Below are 27,798 nucleotides of genomic sequence, written 5' to 3' on the forward strand. Positions count from 1 at the left end.
AGTGTTATCACGGTATAAGTTAATTAAAAGTCTCATGCTAGCCCACAATATTTAAAGCTACCCCAACAAAATCATAAAATATAATTATAAAAATAAAAATATATAATTATCCCGTGATTAATGTTGAAGTATTAGCCTGTAACGAGAATATAATTGACCTTATGTTTGTGGAAAGCATGAAATTACAGGAAAATAAGTAAGATCTTCTTAACGCAATGAAGGAAAATATACACCGGTTAAAAGGAACTTTATTTTATCAATAGTCCAGACTCCTTATGAAGAAGATCTAAGCTTTCTTAAATACGAGTAGCTCATACGGGAATTAATCAAACTCGTGTATTATATTATTTCGTAAAGAGCTTCTCTGTAGATGGTAACTTTAAAAACTTTGTGTTCTGCTCACGGCAGGTCTTGTCATGGGGGAAGCCTCGTCATAGAAGTCCACGACAAGAGCATCTAGGGAAATGATTCCAGTGGTGGTTCCCCGTTGCCTTCCACTGATAATGATGAAATGATAAAGACAACACAACACCCAGTCCCTGAGCGGAGAAAATCTCCGACGCAGCCGGGAATCTAACCCGGGCCCCTTGGCGTGACAGACCGCCTCGCTTGCCACTCGGCTATTGGGGTATGATTTTTCCTGTTGAGTAAATACCTTTTTTTTAAAGTGGTTAATTACAGTAGACTTTTCACCCTCGATACATCAAGGAGTCCTACTTACCGCAGTTAGCTACAACTTCATTTACGATCAGATATCCTAGATACATTCGTTGTGAAATGGTGACCAGCAGCTAACCAGAGAAAATTAAGTTCATATTCTCTACTTGAGTCTTTATGGTGGTGCCATTAGACAGTGTTCTTATACTGAGGAATCGACAGAGTTGAATGAAGGTGATGGGTATAGATGCTGAGTAGTCGTCTAAAAGATGATTTACACAGATGACGTAATACTTCTCGCAATCGGATTCTCTCAAAAACCTGCCTGCATCTTTTTGTTTCAACTGTAAACAAGCGTTTATTCACGCAGCGAGCCACGCAAGCCTCTAAAGAACTTGTTAACGTCGCCTAACATTCAAAGGCGTATCGGACAATTGCTTACGGGAATGTGTCGTTGCACAGAAGTAGTCTTTGTCTATTCGTAACAGAAGGTAAAACTTTTGTTTTCCTGTTACATATTATCATCAATTATTCATATTCGTGACCTCTACATATGCAACAAATAAGATGTAAAAGATAGTAGTTTTCATATTTACAGATTATTCCACCACTTCTTGGTAGAACAGTTTATATTTAAGGTAGAAAACCAAGAAAACTGGATCTGTTCTCCGGTCGAAGTTGAATAGAAACACTAATAGCCGTTTTCGTGCCTGATTTAGCAGCGGTCCGTCACCCGCCAAATTGAGACCGCCCGAAACCAGTTCCTCGGATAGTTCGCACGTAGTTTATGGAGTAAGTCAAATTTATTTTATCTAGAGCTTTAGGGAAAAAGCACTAACCATCTGTTAACCTAATCACGGGGCTTCCATATTTTATCGAACGATTTTCAACATTATGTTTCGGCAGAGAAAAAATCGACCACGATTTGCAAAGAGGGTCGAGCAAATGCCGCCCGGCCTGGTGACCCGGCGTGCCCGCCAAGCACCGAGGGCCGGCAGCCGCTTCCCTCTCGCCTCACCTTGGTCCAGACTCTCAAAGAGGATGCGCCGGCAATTATTCGTGAGCAACGACCGGCCGCTCGGTCGGTCCGTCTGTTGCGTCGGCGGCTCGCGATGGAGGGGCAGACACGCACGGAAGGGAATCCTTATAAAAGGCAAACATCCCACAGTCTCACCTGTCAAGATCCTCCGACGCAACAGAGATGGCACACCTGGTGAGTACCGCGCCGTCAGCTGCAGTTGTTTCATCTTACGGAAGGTCCAGGCATGGCACTTTTTTCTTCTATGCCTCATGCTGTCCCTTAGTTGACATCTTCCTCTTCCCCTATTTATTTTTACCATCCTTGCAATTCATTGATGGAATATGCTATGGCGTCTCAATATGTGGCCTAGCCATTTTTTTCATTTTTCCATATAGTGTGTAAGTGATTTCTGTTCTCCTCAACTCTTCTCAATACCTTCTCAATTCTCTCTCTCTCTGCCTTCTCAGCCTACATCTAAACTCCTCCCTACAAACATTTCCAATGGTACAATCCTTTTCTCCTCATCTTTTCGTAATATCCAAACCTGCCTTTCTTCTTCTTCTTCTTCTTTCTGTGTGTATTATTAGTCATTCGACTGTTAAACCCCCTTCGTAGAATTATTGATCTTAACATCTTTTCCTAGGTCTTTCTGTTCTGCTCGCTGGGTAAATCATTCATGAGTAATTTTAGTATTTTGTCGTCTTCCAGTTGTTCCTATGTGTTCCTTAATCTACTCCAATTACTTCTTCAATACCAGCATTTCCCTTCCTCCCGTGTGTACCCAGCTATTCTTTATGCAAATCGCATCTCCGGTTCTTGTATTCTCAGCTAATTTCTTTTTCAGTACAATCCACGACTCGTTTTCATATGTTATGGTTAGTATCGACATAGGTTTGTAGAATTTAAGTAGAATTCTGTTCTCACTTAAGTTTTGTCTCTTCGATTGATCGTTATGTTAAAATAAGTAAATCTTTGTAAATTCTTTTCTACCTCCATTTCTGTCATGAATGAGACAATATTTTCCAAGCAACTGAACAAGTGTAGCCTTTTTATTTTCTAATTATTATTTTCATAGAAACTGGTTTCTGACCCCTGAAATCCAATACATCAGTTGTGTTTGAAATATGAACAGCTGTTCACAGCCCTCACAATCAGCAATCATGGTATGATCATGAGCAAAAAAGTAATGGCATAGAATAATTCATCATAGGTATAAAAAAGTAAAGTACTTATTGATTACTTCACATTTCGACATTATATATATGTATATTAAAAAGAATCTGAGACAAATTCCATTCTTCTGTGACTAACAAAGTTGTTCTCATCTTACATTTACCGTTTGCTGCGATAGCAATTTATGACCTTTCTTACATGCTTTTTACTTCGTTATTTTCGTTTTAGAGCTATTCGTCTTCAGCTCAAGTACCTACCTGCGCTGTACTGAACTACGCTCCACAAGCAGGAGCTGACCAATCTTTTCTTCAGGTTTTTATTCCATGTTCTGCACATCAATTTCCTGTTCTTTAGAAAAGAAATTATGAAACGGTGATAGGCCTAGATGGCAAATGCGAAGAACTGAGAAGGAAAATAAACGAGGAAAAGACAAAAAGCATGGTAACGTGAGACAATGCCGAGGACGCCGAAATCACGATAGACATACAGATACTAGAACATAACTTGCTCTGATGGAAACGGGTGTCCCTGTCGTGTTTTTCCGACAAGAACGCTGTCACTGAGAACAAGTGTGAGGGACGATTTTCGTTGATAAGATATTTGAGAAGACGGAAAGTATAGAAATCTTCGACTTTGTCTGCATGCAACCAGGATACCAGTGCATGTGATAGTGAACTATGATCAAAAAGTCGAACATGACGGATGTAACTAAGACAGGCATCCCTAACCAGTTTCAGGCACCTTGAGTTTTCTTCCAAAAGAGCTTCCAAGATAACATCGCTTTAATCGATAATTGGAGGTGTATGTGTTTGCACAAGTTCACTTTTCAAGTCAAGAGGGTATACCTTGTCATATTTTAGTAGAGCATGAAGAAATGCTGATGCCTTCTTGCACATTGCAGTTCCGTGCTCAGTCCGGTTTATATATTCATCTATTATTACTTCTAGACTCCTTGTGAAGGAGGATTGAGTTTCACCTTACATCATGTGCCCATTTTGATAGTGTAGACAGGTCGGTATCGAAATTCACAATAAATGTCTTCAGCCTTATTGGTTTTGCATTTAAATATTACTGGAGATCATCAGCATACGTGTAGCATTTGCAGTAGGACAAAACTAATGACGTATCACTGACATAAAACGAAAGGAATGTAGGACCTAACACAGTACCCTGGGGGCATTGTGTGCCTCTACCGCTGGCGAGACATCAGGTATGAACGAAACCACGCTACTGTATTTGGTGAGCAATTTAGGCTCCTAAATTCGGCAAGTAATATGTTGAAGTCGACGGTATAAAGGTTTTCTGAATTCTAAGGAGCACTTAATAGTCGCCTCTTGTGAATCCATGGCAAGCTTCAGGTTATCTGTTACCTTTATCAAGTCAGATGTTGTGCTGCGATGATTACGGAAACCTGACTGATATTCGTCTAGTAGATTTTCTGTAGTTAGGTAGTTTGTTAGCTGGTCGCGGGCTATACATTCTAAAGTCTTGGGCAGTGTAAGCTCTGAGGTTCATGAGCTGTTTTAATTCTTCAGTTAGTGTTGATTATCTTCTTACTTTTCCGGTCTTTATAGAGCATAATTATCATATGGTTTTGTAAGTTTGATAGTAAATCTATGAAGTTTTTCATTTATCCTCGAGAAAGGAATAGAAGACGTCTCGCAAATTATTACTTTTTTACTATTAAATCTATTTGCCACACATGTTGCTGACACTGTCCACATATACCACGGGAATGTACATGCAACATTATATCATTATCCGACACACGGTTCAGGAGATATGAAATCTTTGAACATTAAGACGTATGAAACCTAGTTTTCCTTAAACCGGAGCACAAACAATCCAGACTATACAATCCATTGATTGATATAGTTGTTGGATGTCCTCCTGAAAGATAACATGCTAAATTCTGTCCACTTGGTACTTGGCACACTAGATTGTTGATGACTGGAAACATATTCCCTGGTCGAACGAGTCTCGTTTCAAATTGTACCGAGTGGATGGACGTATACGGGTATGGAGACAACCTCATGAATCCAGGATCCTGCACGTCAATGGGGAACTATTCAAGCTGGTGCAGGTTCTGTGATGGTGTAAGGCGTGATGTGGGACCCCTGACACGTCTAGATATGACTCTGGCAGGTGACACGTACGTAAGCATCCTGTGTGATCATCTGCATCCGTTCATGTGCATTCCGACGGACTTGGCCAATCCAACAGGGCAATGCAACAACCCACACATCCAGAATTGCTACAGAGTCGCTCCAGGAACACTCTTATGAGTTTAAACACTGCCGCTGTCCACTAAACTCCCAAGGCATGAACATTACCGCCGTCTGCTTCACGTCTGCTATGTAGCGAGCTACCTTAATTTAAGTATTAACTGTATTTTTCTTACTTGTCACTTCTTCTTCCGTGTGTTTTTGCTTTTAGGAAGCTTTATTTGTCGAGTGCTATTAATAGTGTTCCATAGATTTCGTGTTTGTTTTGAATACAGTCAGAGAGAGTCCCTTTAGTCAACCATAGTGCCAGTAGTGCTAGTGTTTGTTTTCAATACATTCCAGAGACAGGAAGTGTTATTTTCATTGTTTTGTACAAGAAGTGTCTAGTAACTACAGTTTAGTCAACTATCAGCCGCCTTTAGTGAATTAGCAGTCTAGTTAAAAGTTGATTAAATCTCTTCAGTAAATTGATTCCTTAGGATGGATAGGATGTGTGACTGCTGTGTACGGACGCAGGAGGAGCTGGCCGCTGTTCGCGAACAGCTGAGCGTGTTGATGGCCGCGGTCAGCCGTCTTCAGGCCGCTGCCTCGGAGTGTAGCGGCAGTGGGGAGTCTGGTGCGTCGCATGGTACACCCCAGGTGTTACATGCTTCACACATGGTCCCTGCTGTCGAGACATCTTCGCGGGTACCGGACGCGGTTGGGCCACCTCTCCCCAAGGGGAGCAGCGGGTTCAGAGGCGTTCGCGGCGCACGCGGCGGAGGGTAAATGTGGAGGCTGGCCGTGTGGCATCGCCCGCTCTGCCTGTGAGTGGACATGTGGCTGCTCCTTCAGCAAGGTCCGAGCAGGCACACGGGGGGAGGGGTTTATTAGTTATTGGGAGCTCCAACGTTAGGCGGGTGATGGAGCCCCTTAGGGAAATAGCGAAAAGGTCGGGGAAGAAAGCCAGTGTTCACTCTGTCTGCTTGCCGGGGGGTCTCATCCGTGATGTGGAGGAGGCCCTGCCGACGGCGATAGCACTGGGTGCACCCGACTGCAAATTGTTGCTCATGTCGGCACCAATGACTCCTGCCGTCTGGGTTCAGAGGTCATCCTCATTTCGTACAGGCGGTTGGCGGAATTGGTGAAGGCGGAAAGACTCGCTCGTGGGGTGGAATCAGAGCTAACTATTTGTAGTATCGTTCCCAGAACCGATCGCGGTCCTCTGGTTTGGAGCCGAGTGGAAGGCTTAAACCAGAGCTTCAGACGATTCTGCGGAGATCTGGGGTGCAAATTTCTCGACCTCCGCTATCGGGTGGAGAAATGTAGGGTCCCCCTGAATAGGTCAGGCGTGCACTATACGCCGGAAGCGGCTACAAGGGTAGCGGAGTACGTGTGGCGTGCACATGGGGGTCTTTTAGGTTGGAGAATTCCCTCCCTAGGCCCGACAAGACGCCTCCTGAGGCGCGGCAAGGTAGGAGTAGTCAAAATGCAACAGGGAATAACAGTATTAATGTGCTAATAGTAAACTGCAGGAGCGTCTATAGAAAGGTCCCAGAAGTGCTCTCATTAATAAACGGTCACAACGCCCATATAGTACTAGGGACAGAAAGTTGGCTGAAACCAGACGTAAACAGTAATGAAATCCTAAACTCAGATTGGAATGTATACCGCAGAGACAGGCTGGACAGTGAAGGGGGAGGCGTGTTTATAGCGATAAGAAGTGCAATAGTATCGAAGGAAATTGACGGAGATCCGAAATGTGAAATGATTTGGGTGAAGGTCACGGTTAAAGCAGGCTCAGACATGGTAATTGGATGTCTTTATAGGCCCCCTGGCTCAGCACCTGTTGTGGCTGAGCACCTGAAGGATAATTTGGAAAATATTTCGAGTAGATTTCCCCACCATGTTATAGTTCTGCGTGGAGATTTTAATTTGCTGGATATAGTTCATAACGGGTGGCAGGGACAAAGAATCTAGTGATTTTTTTTAAGTGCTTTATCTGAAAACTACCTTGGGCAGTTAAACAGAGAACCGACTCGTGGCGATAACATATTAGACCTTCTGGTGACAAACAGACCCGAACTATTTGAAATAGTTAACGTAGAATAGGGAATCAGCGATCATAAAGCGGTTACGGCATCGATGATTTCAGCCGTAAATAGAAATATTAAAAAAGGTAGGAAGATTTTTCTGTTTAGCAAAAGTGACAAAAAGCAGATTACAGAGTACCTGACGGCTCAACCCAAAGATTCGTCTCAAGTACAGATAGTGTTGAGGATCAGTGGACAAAGTTCAGAACCATCGTACAACATGCGTTAGATGAGTGTGTGCCAAGCAAGATCGTAAGAGATGGAAAAGAGCCACCGTGGTACAACAACCGAGTTAGAAAACTGCTGCGGAAGCAAAGGGAACTTCACAGCAAACATAAACATAGCCAAAGCCTTGCAGACAAACAAAAATTACGCGAAGCGAAATGTAGTGCGAGGAGGGCTATGCAAAAGGTGTTCAATGAATTCGAAAGTAAAGTTCTATGTACTGACTTGGCAGAAAATCCTAAGAAATTCTGGTCTTATGTCAAAGTGGTAGGTGGATCAAAACAAAATGTCCAGACACTCTGTGACCAAAATGGTACTGAAACAGAGGATGACAGACTAAAGGCCGAAATACTAAATGTCTTTTTCCAAAACTGTTTCACAGAGGAAGACTGCACTGTAGTTCCCTCTCTAGATTGTCGCACAGATGACAAAATGGTAGATGTCGAAATAGACGACAGAGGGATAGAGAGACAATTAAAATCGCTCAAAAGAGGAAAGGCCGCTGGACCTGGTGGGATACCAGCTCTATTTTACACAGAGTACGCGAAGGAACTTGCCCCCTTCTTGCAGCGGTGTACCGTAGGTCTCTAGAAGAGCCTAGGGTTCCAAAGGATTGGAAAAGGGCACAGGTCATCCCCGTTTTCAAGAAGGGACGTCGAACAGATGTGCAGAACTATAGACCTATATCTCTAACGTCGATCAGTTGTAGAATTTTGGAACACGTATTGTGTTAGAGTATAATGACTTTCCTGGGGACTAGAAATCTACTCTGTAGGAATCAGCATGGGTTTCGAAAAAGACGGTCGTGTGAAACCCAGCTCGCGTTATTCGTCCACGAGACTCAGAGGGCCATAGACACGGATTCACAGGTAGATGCCGTGTTTCTTGACTTCCACAAGGCGTTCGATACAGTTCCCCACAGTCATTTAATGAACAAAGTAAGAACATATGGACTATCAGACCAATTGTGTGATTGGATTGAGGAGTTCCTAGATAACAGAACGCAGTATGTCATTCTCAATGGAGAGAAGTCTTCCGAAATAAGAGTGATTTCAGGTGTGCCGCAGGGGAGTGTCATTGGACCGTTGCTGTTCACAATATACATAAATGACCTGGTGGATGACATCGGAAATTCACTGAGGCTTTTTGCAGATGATGCTGTGGTGTATCGAGAGGTTGTAACAGTGTAAAATTGTACTGAAATGCAGGGGGATCTGCAGCGAATTGACGCATGGTGCAGGGAATGGCAATTGAATCTCAATGTAGACAAGTGTAATGTGCTGCGAATACATAGAAAGATAGATCCCTTATCAGTTAGCTACAAAATAGCAGGTCAGCAACTGGAAGCAGTTAATTCCATAAATTATCTGGGAGTACGCATTAGGAGTGATATAAAATGGAATGATCATATAAAGTTGATCGTCAGTAAAGCAGATGCCAGACTGAGATTCATTGGAAGAATCCTAAGGAAATGCAATCCGAAAACAAAGGAAGTAGATTACAGTACGCTTGTTCGCCCACTGCTTGAATACTGCTCAGCGGTGTGGGATCCGTACCAGATAGGGTTGATAGAAGAGAGAGAGAAGATCCAACGGAGAGCAGCGCGCTTCGTTACAGGATCATTTAGTAATCGCGAAAGCGTTACGGAGATGATAGATAAACTCCAGTCGAAGACTCTGCAGGAGAGACGCTCAGTAACTCGGTACGGGCTTTTGTTAAAGTTTCGAGAACATACCTTCACCAAAGAGTCAAGCAGTATATTGCTCCCAACTACTTATATCTCGCGAAGAGACCATGAGGATAAGATCAGAGAGATTAGAGCCCACACAGAAGTACACAGACAATCCTTCTTTCCACGAACAATACGAGACTGGAATAGAAGGGAGAACCAATAGAGGTACTCAGGGTACCCTCGGCCACACACCGTCAGGTGGCTTGCGGAGTATGGATGTAGATGTAGATGTATCTGGAATGCCTTGCAATATGCTATTTAGAAGAGGTCTGCACCCCCTAGTACTATTATAGATTTACGGACAGCCCTGCAGGATTCATGGTGTCAGTTCCCTCCAGCATTACTTGAGAAGTTAAATTAGTCGCGCCTATGCCACGTCGTGTTGTGGCACTTTTGGGTGCTCAAGGGGGCCCTACACGATATTAGGCACGTGTACCAGTTTCTTTGGCTCTTCAGTGTGGCGCTTTAGTTTTGACAACATATACCATGTTGTTCTTTAAATACAGCATGTTCCACAATGTTTTGTCGATATGAAATTTGAATAACACACAAACTAATAGCGGAACGAAGTTGAACATTTTACACCAGGTACAATATTTATTCAAATTTCCTTATGCAATACTGTATCGGACAAATGACGACTATTCTCAGTTACACCTACACGAGACGTTTCACCCAGTTTTTGAACACCTCTTTTGTAACTGCTGGTGGACTTATGGAAATTTCATCGTGAATTTGATCTTTTAACTGCTGTAAGCTTTTGGCACGTTTTCGTAACGAACAACTAGGATTTGCTTGTAAACTGTTACGCACACGTTCGATGTTCTCATGAGTTCGGACGGTGTTCCGAGGGCTGATTGTCATTGGACTGGATGCGCTGGAAGTTGCGTGGAACTTTCTTACGCAGTTCAGTGTTATTGCACGAGCAGAAATGGGATATCGCGGCTGAATGTTGAAATGCATACGAAAGGCACGTCGCACCTGCATGTCAGATTCACCGTAGCGAAAATAGCACTGCGACGCGAACACACGATGCTGCTACTACTAGTATGACTATTACTAACCTGTATATGGGATGAAACTTGACAATCCGCACTACTAACAAACGGGATCACATCGCTGTATCTTGTTTTTGGCATGCGTTAATCAAATGGGAAATCGTCTAAACATTGTCGAACACCCTGTAGGTAAGAAAGTTAGTATGGTGTGACTGCAGTATCTGTTCATACCCACTAGCAACTTACAATGCACTGAACATATTAAGTCATCACAGCCAACGAAACTTGAAATATTTCTTCTTCTAGACTGAGCTATGATTGAAGTAGATGTTGTCAGGTTGCACTTCCCTGAGTAATTGCTATTACATGATGTAACCATCATTTAAGGCTACTAAAAAGCTAAGATTCTGAAAGTATTGATGTTTCCAAACCAAACGTTTGCTGCTTTTAGCTCGCCTTTCACCAGACAAGATCAATATCATGGAAGATCGGTACAGCGAAATACACTGACGGAAAAAAGAGACACAACACCAAGAAGGAGAGAAATATACGAATGTTTGTAGGCGTGTTTCTACAACTCAGATGTCTATTCAAATTTCGTGCCAGTGGCATAAGAGAGGCGCTAGTAGCACCACATGAGGACGTAAATTAGGTTGGCTTTAAATACACGCTGTAACGGTCGTGACCGTTTGAGATTGGGCTTGGTGAGTTGATGTTATTCAAGAATGCCTCTAAGGTCAATCAACACCTCGGTGAGTTTGAAAGACGTCGTGCAATAGGGCTAAGAGAAACTGGATGTTCCTTCTGCTATATTGCAGAAAGACCTGGTGGGAATCCAGCCACTGTACTTTATTGCTGGGAGCGCTGGTCACGGGAATGTACGATAGAAAGAAGACCAGGCTCGGGGCAGCCACATGGCACTAGAGAGATGGTAGAACCATTGCGCTCGGTGTGTGGCTCTGGCACATTGTATTGCATTTGTAGCAGCGATTTTAGCAGCCATTGGCACCACAGTAACGCAACGAACTGTTACAAATCGGTTACATCGAGGACAGCTCCGAGACAGATGGCCTGTAGCATGCATTTCAGTGACCCCAAACCACCGCAATTTGCGACGTGTCAAGTGAGAGCTGATTGGTGGGCAGGGTAGAGATCTGTTATGCTTTCTGATGAAACCTGGTTCTTCCTCAGTGCCAATGATGGCCGCTTGCTGGTTAGAAGGAGGCCAATTGAGGACCTGAACCCAACTTGTCTGCGCGTTAGACACAAAAATCAATTGCGTCTACAATTATGGTCTGCGGTGCGATTTCGTATGACAGCAGCAGCATTCTCCTGGTTATCTCACGCACCCTGACAGCAAATTTGTACGTCAGTCTGGTGATCCAACCTGTTGTGATGCAATTCACCAACAGCATTCCAAGGGGTATTTCCCAACAGAATAACCCTCGCCCTTATACCGCTGTTGTAACCCAACATGCTGTGGTTAGCACACTGGACTCGCATTCGAGAGGACGACGGTTCAATCCCGCGGCCGGCCATCCTGATTTAGGTTTTCCGTGATTTCCCTAAATCGCTCCAGGCAAATGCCGGGATGGTTCCTCTGAAAGGGCACGGCCGACTTTCTTCCCCGTTCTTCCCTGATCCGACAAGACCGATGACCTCGCAGTTTGGTCTCTTCCCACAAACAACCAACCAACCAACCCAACATGCTCTACAGCGTGTCGACATGTTGCCTCGGCCTGCTTGATCACCAGATCTGTCTCCAATCCAGCACATATGGATATCATCGAACGACAACTCCAATGTCGTATCTCGCGCTTACATAAACGTGTTAATCACTTAAATACGTTACCTAGACAAACGTGTAACAAATGTAAAGAACAGCTGCGCTGCAGTCAGTCCCAAGTCCAGCGATGGAAAGCTTGCGGACAGCGCAGAACTGTTCCGAACAGTCTGCCACTTGTCCCACCGTCAGAAACTAAATTGTTCTCTTGCCTGACAGTAATAGCTCATTTGCGAGCAAGAGAAAATCAGAATCATGACAAGCAGGGAACGATAAATTTGTGGAATGTGCGGCATTATAGGGTTCATAACGAACGACCTGCACCCCACTGACGTTACGCATTCGCCATACCGTCCGTAGCTGGCCAGAGGTTGCTATGGAGGCCGCCTAAGGCGGCGGCTTCTGCCTGACTTCCAACGAGAGAAGTTTTGCAGCTGATAAGTGCAGTGAAATAGTGTGAAGAACGAAAGCACCTGGTAGTTATTTTCGATAGAACAGAGGATGTAACAGAGAGCTCCATATGTATTCACACGACTGTACTTTCTACTCGAATAAAGATAGAGACCTCAGATGAATTTTATTCATATGCATCGAAACTAAAAGCTTACCTAGGCGCGAGTTGTAACTTGCAGGTTGATGTGGTTGATGCGAAAGGTCTCCCTCCTGCGCCTAGCTCGGTCGCTCGTTCATTATCCGAACTGCGTCGAGTCGAGATGGCGATAACACAGCAACAAAGGAATTTTGTGTTCTTGTGAACTTATGTCCGGAAATGCATGGTTTCCATGCTAGAGAACATTTATTCAATCATACATTGTTACAGAGACTGCAGTCCAATACGTTGTACCATGCAGCCACAACTACAGTCTGTGTTGAAAATGGTTTCCATGTGCTTAACGCATGCACGTACACGCAGTAGAATGTTCTGTGTCACATGTTCACAACACCCAGGCTGCATCTGTATAGTGTCAAAGACAGCATGAATACGCTTCTCCAGTATCTCCACATCTGGAATTGGCTCTGCGTACACGATACTTTGGATATGGCCCAACAACCAGAAATCACAGGGGTTGAGATCCGATGAACGAGCAGACCGTGCAACTGGACCCCTTGTCCTGTATGTCGACCAGGGAAGACACGATTGAGATGCGTCCGGACGTTAACGGTAAAGTGGGTTGGAGCACCATCGTGCAGCACCCATCTAACTGTTCCAATCATTAATCCACATCTTCCAGCAGGGGATGCAAAATCACCGGCAAGAAACATCTATAGTTAAGGCCCGTTATGTGACTTGTAAAAAAGACTGGTCCCAAAATACGGTCGCCCATTGTCCCGGCCCTCACATTCCGGCTGCACATATGCTGGCGACTAGCTGTCACCATACCATGGGGGTTCTGCATATTATCCCAAAGACGCTGTTATGAAGATACCACTCCGCGTAAATGTGGCCTCATCTGTGATTAGGATGGTGGACACAAATCCCGAAATCGTGGTTGCCTGGTGAATAAACCGGTGGCAAAACTGCTCCCAATGTGGAAAGTCTGCGCTGCACACGCTGCAAGCGATACGGATAGTAGCAGTTGTGATGGAGAATGTTGCACACGGTCGTCTGGCTTACGCTGTGCTAGCGGGACAACTGCCTGGTACTGACGCGGCGGTCCTTTCCACAGTATTGATCACATTTTCCTTCGTCTGGTGTCGGAACATTTCGGGTACGTCCTTCATGATTTCCTGATTCCTGAAATGACCCTCTCTCAGACAAACAGCGAAACACTGTTACAGACATTGAATGCTGTGGTTGTCTCCGGTAGGGATATGTCCCATGATACAACCTTGCTGCCCGCCGCTCGTTGCCATTTGCCTTTCCGTAAGTAACACAGTGTCGGCAAGCTCTAGATGCGAATACGAAACCATCGTGTACAACGCTGTATTACATCCACTACAAGGTGAGTGAGCAAGACAAGTGAACCGGACACCACATTTCCAATTACTATAGTAGGAAAGGGCGCTAAGGCATGACGTATGACGAACAGTATCACCCTCTAGGAGGAAACCAAGCATACTGTAACTGTGGATGCGTAACGCTGCGCGTAATAGACCGCGGTCTCTGTAACAATGAATGATTGAATAATGGTCTCTAGCATGGAAACCATTCATTTCCGGACATAAGTTTATTAGACTTTTTTTGTTCCGCATCCTCTCATCGAACAATAACTAGAGTTTGCACACGGTGAAAAAAAATCAATAATGTGCATGTTTCCGGAAATAAGTTTATTAGACTTTTCTGTTCCGTGTCCTCTCATCGAACAATACTTTGTACACGGTGAAAAAAATCAATAATATGCATGTAAACTGTACTTGCATCATAAGTAATTGCTTTGATTACATAAAAGCGCAGAGGTTACGCCATTGACTAGTTATTATTACTTATAAAATACAATCTATATTCGGTATAAGAATATAAAATACCAATTACACTAACGCTGGAAATGTGCAGTATGTGCAAAACAAAGAACCAAACAAACAAAACTCAAAGAGAAGCAGTTGGCTCTCAGTTTCTCTCTGATATATTCATTTACGTTTCTTGCACTACGAATGCTCTCAGTACCACCGGTACCTCTGCCATTTACTGCGACATTTATGTAGCGTGCCAAAACTACCGAAATATAGTTTTGGTAGAGCGCAACTTTACAGCGAAGCAATTCAGATACGTGCTGCTAGGATTGTTTCCAGTAGATTCGATGAGCACGCGAGTATTGGGGAAATGAACCGTGAACTCAAATAGGAATCCCAGGAGGGAAGAAGACGTTCTTGCTGCGAAACACTGCCTTGCACACGTTCTCACAGACACAGACACACACACACACACACAATGTAAACAGCAGCACCACGATATAACCAAAGATGGTCGGTGTCACTATCGGTAACTTCTGTCATCGCTTTTTGTGTCATGGCGCTAGTGTTTACAATATGTATGTGTGTGTGTGTGTGTGTGTGTGTGTGTGTGAGCGAGTGTGTGTGCGTGTGTGTGTTATCTTTCCAGAACTGACTGCAAACGAATGTCTTAAATTTCCTTGCACAGTGCTTACTTGCTGCATTTTGGTCTTGCCGGCCGGAGTGGCCGAGCGGTTCTAGGCGCTACAGTCGCAGGTTCGAATCCTGCCTCGGGCATGGATGTGTGTGATGTCCTTAGGTTAGTTAGGTCTAAACAGTTCTAAGTTCTAAGGGACTGATGACCTCAGAAGTTAAGTCCCATAGTGCTCAGAGCCATTTGAATCAGCCATTTTGGCCTTGAAAAAGGCACATTATATATGTGGGGACAAATCAGGTCTCCCTAATGAGAAATCTTAGAGAATCGAACTTTGCAACTAACTGTAGTACAATTCTGCTGCCACAAATGGATATCTTGCACAAGGATGCCGAAGACAAGGTAAGATAAACTGAGACTAGCTCAGAGGTATATCGGTAGTCGCTTCCCCCTTTCTCCAATAGCAAGTGGAACCGGGAAAGGAATAACCAGCAGCGGTACAAGATGTCCTTCATTATGCTGTGTGTGATGCTTGCTTGGTACGTGTGTAGATATAGAGATAGAAACTTTAGGTAAATGTTGACATGCTCGCAAAAGTACGGGACGAGTTTGACTATCGTCCGATTGTTTTTCGTGCGTCTGATGGAGAGGAAATTGAATATTCGGGAAAAGTATACGAAACTTTGCCCCTAAAAGTAATTGTAAAAAGTACTCCAAGCTTCTCTGGACATGAATGTGGAAGATACAGCGCTGCACAATGGGATGATTATTTTGGAAATCTAAACTTTGTAGACCTCTGGGTAAGTTAAAATTCACACAAGGTTTCAATTGTCATTCGAGTTGGAGGCATATTCCTGCGCCCGGAAAAGATCCTGCAAGAACCGGACCAACGACAACTGAATACAATCGTTCAAAGTGACAGAAGTGCAGCACTTCCGCAAATTGCTGCAGATTTTAATGCTGGACCATCAACAAGTGTCAGCGTGCGACTCATTCAACAAAACATCATCGATGAGCTTTCGTAGCCGAAGGCCCACTCGTGTACGCTTGATGAATGCACGATACAAAGCTGTACGTCTCGCCTGGGCCAGTCAACACCGACATTGAACTGTTGATGACTGAAAACATGTTACCTGATACTGTATTGAGCAGATGGACGTTTACGGGTATAGAGACAACCTCATGAATCCATGGACCCTGCGTGTCAGCAGGAGATTGTTCAAGTTTGTGGAGGCTCTGTAAAGGTATGGGTCGTGTGCAGTTGGTGTGATATGGGACCCCAGATACATCTAGATACGACTATGACAGGTGACACGTACGTAATCATCCTGTCTGATCACCTGCATCCATTTATGTCCATCGTGTATACCGACGTACTTGGCCAATTCCAGCAGGACGATGCGACACCCCACACGTCTAGAATTGCTATAGGGTGACTCCAGGGAGACTGTTCTGAGCTTAAATGCTTCCGCTACCCTCCAATCTCCCCAGTCATGAACATTATTGAGCATATCTGGGATGCCTTGCAACGTGTTGTTCAGAAGAGATCTCCACCCCCTCGTACTCTTACGGATTTATCGACAGCCCTGCAGGATTGTCGATGTCGGACCCTCCAGCATTATTTCAAACATTAGTCAAGTCCATGCAACGTCTCGTTGCGGCACTTCTGCGTGCTCGCGGGGGCTCTGTTCGATATTACGCATGTATATGAGTTTGTTTGGCTCTTCAATGTGTTACAGAAACGACAGAAACCATGGAGGTTTACACAGTTAGTACCTGTGGCGAGGAATTAGAAAATCGTGGGCTCTGTTGGATAGAAACTACACTAGAGAAGAATAATGTAGCTACATTACGTACAAAAAATCTGTGTGATTAAGGAACTGATACTACTGTGCCAGTCTTTCCTCCTCTTACCCACTATAATAAAAGCAATGTTGGAGGCTTGTTGTCGTCCCATGCGGGTGACGAAGAGGCTTTTCGCTGGAACATTCCAGCTGTTTATTCACGCAGCAGTGACGGGCAGTGTTCTAATTATACAAATCATTAATAAAGTTGAATACATATTTTGAAGTGAGCACCATGGTTTCATTTGTACTGCGTACATACGATAGTAATACTACTGACACTAAAACCTGTAGTTAACTGTTGTCGCTTATTCGCACATAAACCCCGACAGCCGACTTTTTATGGCGCGGCTAGCTACGTTCTCACCCTTGCTTTATTTTTCTGTTGCAGGTGTTATTGGTGCTGGCGGTGCTGGCGGCCAACGCTTTATCAGCCGACGTGCAGAACGGTGACGCCGAGCGCACTAAAAAGGCAGCCGAGGGCGATGCGACGGGTAAGCGACTGCATCCATCCACATAGCCATACTTCCATTCTGGGGGCGACCGTCTACTGGAACAAATATTCTTGTCAGTTAAGCAGTGCATCACAGCAAGGGACTTACTGTCTTACTTTAATTGTATATTCTACATTAGAGACTATTACCGAGTATTTTACATCAGACCACATTTTCCGTCTGCAGTAATTCTACGTCTACGTTCAAGTTACATCAAAAAGGACACTACGGTTGAAATTAAGGCAAGATAAAACCGTTACAGTTGCTACCAGCACCCTTACAGTAGCCATTAAAACTAGTTATTCTGCGTACTCCTACGTAACCCCTTCGCCATTCACATTTAAGAACCACTTTCGGACTATTTCTCGATCCTTTCACTCGTGATTACCACCTGTGACAAATGTACACCTAAACCTATTCGTGCGAAGGCCGGTTTATCTTGGTTCATTACAATAGTCATTTATTCCTATGTAAATTGGAACAAAAACTTAATTAATAAATAAAATAAAAAGTAAAAGATTTTCTTCTTCGGAGGGCGATCATGGCTATTGAACTTTCGTAAAAAGGACTCGCCGCAAGGAAAAACGCACTTGTATTGATGATTGCCAACCTAACTCATGTATCATATCTGTGACACTCTCTCCCCCATTTTCCCTATTTCCCAATAACACAAAACGAGCTGACTACGTTCAACTTTTTCAGTGGCTTCCGTCAATAATATCTCCTGTGAATGCAACACCGCGCAGCAATGCCCCAGAAGGGGATAGGCAGGCGTAGTGCAGGCAGTATCTTCAGTAGATTTGTTGCCTCTCCTGAGTATTTTGGTAATAAATCGCATTTTTTTCGCCTTCCCTCAACGTTTCATATCTGATTGTTACAGCTTAAGTTATTCATAATTGTAATCATAAGGTATTTAACTCGATCGACTGCCTTTAAATTTATGTGATTTTGTGGTGTAACAGAAAATTGACGGAATTTTTTTAGCACTCGTGTGGAGGACCTCACGTTTTTAAATGTTTAATGTCAACTGTCACTTTTCGCACTTCACAGATAACTTGTCTATATAATTCCGCAAGTAACTTTGATTTTATGATAACTTCACTAAACTGTTAACAAGAACATCATCTCCAGCACAATTTAAGAGGTCTCCTCGGACTGTCTCCTACATCTTTAATTCAGATTAAGAGCAGCAGGAGCTGGGAATTCAGACGTCTCTTCTGTTTCAGTCGATGGCTTCCCATGATTTACTACCAACTGTGCCATTTCTGCCAGAATTCTGCGAATTTAGTCGCACAATTGAGACGATACCTCATTCGCACCTAATTTCATTAAAAGCGCTATGTCAGAAACGGTACCGAAAGCCTTCTGATAATCTAAAAACACTGAATGAAGCTGACATCAGCTGTCGATAGCATTCATTATTTTTTGCGAGTAAAGAGCTAGTTGTGATACACTAGAACGATATTTTCTGAATCTATTCTGTGTGCCATTAGATTATTGTCTTCAAGAAATTTCATAATGTTTGAACATCATATGGTCCAAACCGCGTTTGCTATTTTACCTATTAATGTACGCCTGTTAGAGTACCGTGACTGAATGTATTATTTGTATTAAATTAATATTTCGTCTCCATCTGTGGAGAACATCTCCAAGGACCTGATATCTTCAGTGGTAATCCAAATTATATCATCCTTCGCTATTGACTCATGTAAGATTTTGACGTGGCGTCATATGTTCTGATTGCTGGAGCACTGTTGGCCATTTTAGATTGCTGTTGTCCGCTATTAGTAACGCCCCATTGTGAAAGTACACATCTTCCTTAGCACTGAAATCCAGGTATCTACAATTTCGTTAAGGAATTGTAAATGTACTGATGAGACATAACATTGCGAACACCTGCCGCATGAGCGTGGTCCGCCTTTGGAATGCAACACAGCAGTTATTCTACGTGGAAGGTAGGTTTCTGGAAACGTGTAGCAGGCAAGTCTCCCACCTCCAAGATCTGTAATAAGAAGTGGATGTCCAACACCTTTTTATTTACTCGTAGTTTAACACTCTTTCATCCACTTCCCTTAGATGCCCACGGCAGTAGCATGTTAACAGCCGGCCAACCTCGCCATTCTTGTTCCCAGGCACGGGGCCGTTTCCCAATTACGCTTATATCAGTAGCGTTTGTGGCCCGTATCGTCGCATTTGACGCCGCCAGGCAGCGTTCATTGTTGGTGACTTTCAATTTTATGGATTTGAGCCCTTGGTCCAAGACATATTTCTCCGTCTAACTCATCTCAAGAACCAACTACAATCTCAACGGAACACAGCAAGCCCAAAAGTTTTGTTCGCTGAGCGCATTTGAGATTGTTACTACTTTATGATTAGTTATAGCCTCTAACGATGTGTCTGGCATTGAAAGATGAATCATTAGACTGAGAAATATGCGTTGGACCATGGCCTAAAGCCCATCAACCAAAAATCAGCAGTGACACAAACATCGAGCGTGAAGTGGTCATAACTGCTATGATCAGACGAAACCACAATCGTCTGGCTATAGCTGTGAGCTCTCTAATTATTCTGGGGGATGTCTCTTCTGAACTACAACATAATTAAAACCTCACTTCATTACGTAAATCGATAAAAAGATTCATTTAACTTCATACAATCCTTTGCCACAGCACTGCTTGATAATTTACAACTGTCACTGACCATTGAAGCATCGCTTGATGCACTAATTAACAAACTGTTCTCTTGAAGTAAAATTTTAGCATTTACTAAAGCACATTTCCATCTGAAACTCGAATAATTTTTAGTCCTACTCAGTGATGCTGACAGCTTAAGCTAAGGTCACAAACTGGGCAGGCCGTTTACATGCTCGGCTCCATATTGACCTCCATGTGAAGGTGCTGCTGTGCTGAGAGAGAGACCCATTCGCCGTTGCGGATTGCAGCGAGACATCGATAATTTCTGTGGTAACGATGTTGTCGGCTTTGGTGCGGTGCTGTAACCTCTGGGCGATATCACAATAACGATATCACAATAGGCCCATCTGTGGATGTGAATAGGTCATACGTATAGGGAGAGTCGTGTAAAATATTCCACCAGTTTCATTTCGTAAGCGCCTCTAGTTATCGAAACTAGGCTCTCGGAAAATGATAGTACACAGAGTTGCAAGTAATTTTGTTATACGTTGTCCTCTTAACGCTTTTATCAACCGAAATATTGCGTACTCTTCGGATTGATGGTGGCTCCTTATACATATTCACGGCAGCGGAAAACACTTGAAAAGGAGAGTATGATACATTGCTTCTTAAACCTCGGAATATCAAAGGGCAAGGAGGGGGGGGGGGGGTATTTTATGTCCACTTTGCGAAATTCCTAATTGATTTCAATGTTACGGTAAAACTTACCTCAAAATTTAGGTACTGATAATGAAACTGACTTTTCACGACAAATGTCAGATACATATTTCCTGCTTCAAGACCTTTCTTACATACGGACATACCTTTAAAAAGTACGTTGTGAAAAACAGGCAACGACAGATAACGAAATTTGTGTTTTTTAAGCACTTTTTTGTAGCGCTCATAAAGCACACCTCCCCTCAGTGTATACGTTACGGAAAATGCGTTGGTATTGTTAAGATTGCGGTAAAAGATATTGCCACGTGTGGACGCTGCTTATACATAAGTAACTATTTAAAAATTAAGTTGTTAAAAAAGTTAAAGCAGTTATGGATTTTTCAGGTTTCGCCGTTATATGCAGCAATCCAACTTGATGATAGACCTCCACCACTAAGATTAAACATATTTCCTCGTGGTCCTACAGTATACGACACAGATTCAAAGTCAGCTAAGGTTGTTGTAAATGAAGCTGTATGGTAACTTTTACAATATCAGAAGAGACGTTTAAAAACGTGGATGTGTACTCATGTTTAACTTAACAGCTTTTGTGGAAACAATTAATCAGTCATAGGCCTGATGCAACAATTAAAGCCGCATTTGGCGGTATTTACACTGTAACAGCCGATTTCGACCGGCTTTCATTTCAGTACTAGCACATTTCTCAAATTCTTTTTGCAAGACGTTTGAGTACCACCATTAACAAGAGTTCTATCATTATACTCGCACCTTTGCTTTCGACACCCGCTAAAAATGTATCGTTTCACTAAAAAGAACATTCTTGCTTCAGTATGACAGCTCATGCAGCCATTAAGATATGCACCGAAATTACGTGTATCTGTGCGTACTATGTTTTTCTACGAGTACAAACGTCATTTTGATATCTTAAATCCTGCAGGAAATAAAATGGGTGGTTCAAATCACTCTGAGCACTATGGGACTCAACTGCTGAGGTCATTAGTCCCCTAGAACTTAGAACTAGTTAAACCTAACTAACCTACGGACATCACAAACATCCAGGCCCGAGGCAGGATTCGAACCTGCGACTGTAGCGGTCTTGCGGTAAAAATGGGTGTTATATGTTACGAACAAGTCCTGTTTATAGATTGTCCTTATTTTTTAGTGTGTTGGCGTTTGATTTGAATTATAAAATTTGTTTTCTTTTGAATATAAATGAAACAAAAACACTGCATGGCACCCCTCTGTTGCAGCTGTGCCGTCGTCAGCGGCGTACAGCCCCTATTACGCTGGAGCTGCTGACCGCTACAACGCCGGAGGCTACCCCTACAACCGCGCCGCAGTGGGCTACCCTGGTGCCTACCCGTACAGTGCTGGAGTCGATCCCTACAACCGGGCATCGTACCCTTACAACGCTGCAGCTACAGGTTTCCAGGGCAGCTACCCGTACAACACGGCAGCCTATCCTTACAATGCAGCTGGTAAGGGTATTGCAGGTGCCTATCCATACAACGATGGCACCTACCCTTACAATGTAGCTGGTAAAGGTGTCTCAGGTGCCTATCCCTACAATACTGGCGCTTACCCCTACAACGCAGCTGGGAAGGGCGTCGCAGGGGCCTATCCCTACAACACTGGCACCTATCCTTACAATACAGCGACCACACCATATCCAGGCTCGTATCCTTACAACACTGGTACCTACCCAAATACCGCCAGTGGCTACCCAGCTGCCTATAACTCGGCAGCCTATCCGTACACCTCTGGTGCTGATGGTTACCAGTCTGCAGCTGCCAGCTACCCTTACAACACGGCAGCGTCTCGCTTCGGCGCTTACCAAAACAACTATGGGACATCAGCTGACGGCTCATACAGGAGTGGAAAAGTCTATTAAATTCAGCTCTTACGACGGTCATAACGCTGTTTCCTGTTGCCTTGCATTTTCTTAACAGTTTTGCTTTTCGCTCGCAAAAAAAGAGATTATCCAATATAAATGCTTTTGTCAATAAGAAAACTGTTGCTCATCATTTTCTAATAATAAATAACTGTGGCGAACACATTCTTTTGTCATTATTCTGTTCTGTGTATGATGTACGTTCTGTTGATCTGAATTCACACAACTATGAGCGGAAAGATAAAGTTTAACCTCACGATCAATTCGAGTGGACAGTGGTAAGAAAAGAGACCAGCGTCCGTTCCAGCATTCCCCTGCACATAAAGTGGGGAAACCACTGGAAAGCGAAATCAGGATAGATAGATGGAGATTGAAGTCCATGCGCCTAATCTATGCCACGTACATATTATATGAAACGGATCTCTTAATAAACACTGGTAATGGAACAAATATTTCTTCCTAGTAATTAAAGAACATTGATGAAACCGTTCTCCTCGTTTTTAATCAAGTGATTTATTTATGTAATTATTTATTTCACGTATTAAGCCTAGGACCTTCCAATCCTCTGTTATGTTTAAACATGGTAACAAGTTTTTAGAACATTTTTCATTTACATTTAAGTATATAAGGCCAATATTTACAATATTATACATAAGAGAAGTGGAAGGATACATCTAAAGTCATATTAAATCACAATACAGTCAAGGAACTAATAATAATAGAAATATTATTGTCAATATTTGTAGTAGTAACAATAACAACAACAACAATAATAATAATAGCTGTAATATTAACAATTTGATATAGATGTCATTTGTCCAAACACATAATTTTCAAACGACCTTCAATGTGATGGCAAGGACCTTGTGCAGGATACAAGTCCTAAAAAAGCATCCTTAACTCTGTTGACAACTGCAGAAGACAGCCGTGCTGAGTGTCTGCAGAATACTTAATCTAGTTCTCGGAGCACACAGACAAAAATGGCTCTGAGCCCTATGGGACTTACCTTCTGAGGTCATCAGTCCCCTAGAACTTAGAACCATTTAAACCTAACTAACCTAAGGACATTACACACATCCATGCCCGAGGCAGGATTCGAACCTGCGACCGTAGGGGTCGCGCGGCTCCAGACTGTAGCGCCTAGAACCGCTCGACCACTCCGGCCGGCGAACACAGACAACTTACAAGGAACCCCTTGAGTGCGAGGTCGCAAGTTCAGTCATTAGTAAGGCTCACTGGAAAGTCTTGTGTTAACAGTTGTGACAGGAAAAATATTAGCTAGCAATGACTCATCATCTTCATCAGAAGGGCAACAGAAAATGAGTGACTGGGAGGTTCGGAGATCTACCATATATAGGACATATATATTACACTTCGCAAATTGGACATCGCCGACATTCAAGAAATGTACAAAACAAACCATTAACATAAACCGTGAACGCCGAATGAGAAATGTCGCATCACAGTAATCACAAAGGTTCGTACCATGAATATCGAAGGCCATCTCCTTGTGAGTTACAAACCGTGCAGGGTGATCAGCTAGGCATCGACTCTTAAAGAATGCATATACGATCATATTGACGTAACAGGTGATGAGAACTCATGGATTGTGATGCATGCAACCGAATGTGAAACATCTGTCGTGGAGCTTATTGTGAAACTGACTATTGGAGACAGGATTTGTGGCTTCCTGTCCAACAAGGATGATGAACTACATAGCTCTATACCTGTTTCACTATCACTTTTACTTGTACTCCTCATGTGCATTGTCCGCAGAATCGAGCACGCACGCTACTACACATTCCACTGGCTCCTCTTGCAGAAACGCTAATATTCCATAGGCCACTCCTTTCACACTCTGAGAAATTTCTTGGGTTCCCTTCTGACGAAATGTCAACTCCGGCAGTTGTTTTACGTGTAATGCAATATTTACTTTGTTTATATCGTTGCCACTTGTCCGGCCAAACCAATTTGACTCACAGGCATGATAGTGCTCGCTGCAAATGTCAAACGTCAGACGGACGCCTCAGGACGAATAAGCTCACCCTCGTGACACTTGATAAGAGGGTATTTCTAAAAGTAAGGTCTCCTGTTTTTTTTTTATAAGTACACAACTCTGTCTGTGTGGCAGTTGGTCACACTGTTATTAAGAGTGCTTCATCACACTGTTATGAAGAGTGCAAAACGCGCTGTGTGTAAACATGCGCACGCCGCGCTGAGGCGCTCAATCTTGGCTTGGCAGCCGTTGAGAATAGAGCTCCCGTTGGATGTTACCACCAAGTGCGAATTGCTCGCAGTTATTCGGTTTTTGAACGCAAAGGGCACTGCACCGATTGAAATCCATCGCCAATTGACGGAAGTGTGTGGTGTGTCGCGCATGGATGTCACAAATTTTCGTCGTAAGTGGTATTGAGGGTTTGCAGCTGGTCGGACCGAAATTCATGACGAACAAAGGAGCGGGAGACCGTCAATTTCTGTGGAGACAGTGTTGAAGGTTGCGCAAAGCATGCGTGAAGATCGGCGGATCACCCTGGATGATCTCTGCACGTTGGTTCCTGAGGTTTCCCGAAGCACCGCTCACAGAATTTTAACGGAAACATTGAACTACCGGAAGGTGTGCGCAATATGGATGCCACACATGCTGACTAAGGACCACATGCGGCAACGAGTTGATGCTTCCCGCGTATTTCTTCACCGCCTTGCTGCCGAACAGGACATCTTTCTGGACTCAATTGTCACGGGTGACGAAACCTGGGCATACCCCTTTACACCCGAGACCAAGCAACAATCACGCCAGTGGCGGGATCCTTCTTCGCCAAAGCCGCGGAAATTCAAACGCAGTCTGCCGGTAAAGTCATGACAACAGTTTTTTGGGATCGGAAAGGGGTATTGTTGGACGACTTTATGCCCACTGGGATCACAATTAACGTTGACAGGTACTGTGAGACGCTGAAGAAAACTCAAACGGGCAATTCAGAACAGGAGAAGAGGAATGTTGATCAAGGGCGTACACATTCTCCATGACAACGCTCGCCCACACATCGCTCGGCAAACAGTTGCTCTCCTGCAACAGTTTCAGTGGAACATAATCACCCATCCACCCTATAGTCCTGACTTCGCCCCCAGTGACTATCTCCTGTTCCCGCTTTGGCCAGAAAGCGATTCCGCTCAGACGACGAGGTGAACGAAGAGGTTCATTACTTTCTGAACAGCATGGCGGCGAGCTGGTATGACATAGGGTATACAAAACTGCCACAGCGTCTACACAAATGCATCGACAGAAATGGTGATTATGTCGAAAAAGAGCTCAATGTTCAAGCTGTAAACTGATGTAAACCATTGTAGAAATAAACAGGTCTATGAGGTCTATGTCTCCTATAAAAAAATAGGAGACCTTACTTTTGGGATTACCCTCGTACGTCAGAAATGATATGCAGTGCCACTGTTGGTGGAGCTGGAAACTGCAGCAGGCTCTTAGTTCACCATAAGATACATACCACAAGTCTCACCCACTAGGGAAGTACCTGAAGTTCTCCGACAGAGGAGGACCAGAAAACAAAGCCTTCGAAGAATCACCGCCACTTTCCACCAAGCCTTGGTATGGGATCCGGATCAGCAAAACGAAACTGCCCTCACATTACACAAACCAATCGAACTACCCCATACTCATTGAATCTCCGATCTTGACTGTTCTGTTGGCCTGGTAGTCAATCCAGACACAGCACCACAACTCCCACGCTGTGGGAACAAACCTCTACTTTGTATATCCTGAGAGCAGCCAGTCAGCGACTACAAATCTCTTTTTAGACTATGGAGGAATCGTTCTCACGGTAAGCATGCACATGTTTTAGCAAAACACATCTATCTAGAGGAGACCACAGTCCTTCATTTACAGAATGATCTGATCTTTCAGGGTGAATGATTTCTAAATTTTTGAAAGAACACTGATCACTAAAAAAAACCTGTTGACTTCCTGGCGTCAGGTGAGAGGGCTTACAGACCTGCCTCTACTAGACAGACACTCCAGCCGCGCTGTCTGTATCTTACCAGCTTCTAACATAAGAATGCACCGAGTTTTATGACATTCCCGCCGTTTGCACAAAAGCTCAGTTCACAGCAACCTCCCTTAAATCGCTTCCTCCACCCTTTTTAGCCATCCAACCGTCTTCTATGGCCAACTGGCGCCTGGTCCAGGTAAAATGTTTTGTGAAACATCGCTCTTCTGTGCGACACAGAGGGCTTTGGTCAGAGGGCCCTCGGCAGGTAAGAAGCATGGACAGGTAACTGCGCTCGGCATTTATGGCTCCAAATTCATCTCGTTCCTTGTTCTCAGTCGCCTCTGCTATTACCCCCTGGGTAGAAGCTCTCTATAGTTTACACATGCAGTTACAAGAACATTCTGCTCACAATTTCCTCATGTAGAAACATTCGTTAACAATACATAGCAAATGTAGTACAAGAGAACACTGAGATCACGGCCTAAAATATGAATGTTAATCTGACTGACAATGTTGTTATAATGAGAGAGTGGCATGCCACCTTTCAAAGTTGCTATGATGCAAATCACCATCTGCCCATCTCGGTACAAATTTTCTGTAGCGTCGGTAAGATGTTGACAACTGCCAATATTTGGACAGGAATGTATCCTGACATTTTCGAGGCATAACTGCAATAAGTAACAGGTGTGCAAGGGAATTTGAAACCTCGGTTTTCAGAGAATCTAACACACATGAAAACACACACACACACTGTAAACACTAGATCCATTACATACAAAAGATGACCACGTCAGAAGTTATCGATAGTGAAATTAATAGTCAATGGTTGAGGTAGCATTAATTATGTCCCTCTGTATTTTGACAATGGAGAGAGGAAAATTCCGTGCACAATTTAAACGATAACCACCATCTCTCTTTATATGGTTACTTGCTAATTTAATTTCAATGGCTTCCTTAATAACACTACCCCAAAAGCTGTAATTGCATGCCAGAACTCTGTTGTTATATTCCATAGGATGACTGGTGCCAAGACAAAGTTCTCCAGTGGCGGACTTGCTCAACTACTGTAACCATGCATGTCACTTATGCTCAGTACACCGAACTAATGTATGACATGCCACAACTGCAAGGAATACAGTAGACACCCGCCTTAAGCAAACGAAGATCGTCTTTTACGCAACCGAAAAGTTCCTGATCTAAATGGTGGTCGGAAAGCAAGCTTCGCATCATATTTCCTAAAAACATGACCAATCTTGTTCGAAATTCTCCCTGTGTAAGGCAAAAATGGCGTAGACTTCCGCGCCACGTCG

General features: G+C 43.6%; 1 protein-coding gene across 1 annotated transcript; it reads left to right on the forward strand.

The window, feature by feature from the left end:
• The first annotated feature begins 1,819 nt into the window (after positions 1-1,819).
• Positions 1,820-22,653, forward strand: LOC126418666 (calcium-binding protein P-like). Its single transcript, XM_050085550.1, has 3 exons — positions 1,820-1,870; positions 17,147-17,249; positions 21,850-22,653. Exons 1-3 carry the CDS (start codon positions 1,859-1,861, stop codon positions 22,488-22,490), a joined length of 756 nt encoding a protein of 251 aa, XP_049941507.1. The 5' UTR covers positions 1,820-1,858; the 3' UTR covers positions 22,491-22,653.
• The last annotated feature ends 5,145 nt before the right edge of the window (positions 22,654-27,798 follow it).

Source organism: Schistocerca serialis, chromosome 9, assembly GCF_023864345.2.
Source record: "Schistocerca serialis cubense isolate TAMUIC-IGC-003099 chromosome 9, iqSchSeri2.2, whole genome shotgun sequence".
NCBI classification, from domain to species: domain Eukaryota; kingdom Metazoa; phylum Arthropoda; class Insecta; order Orthoptera; family Acrididae; genus Schistocerca; species Schistocerca serialis.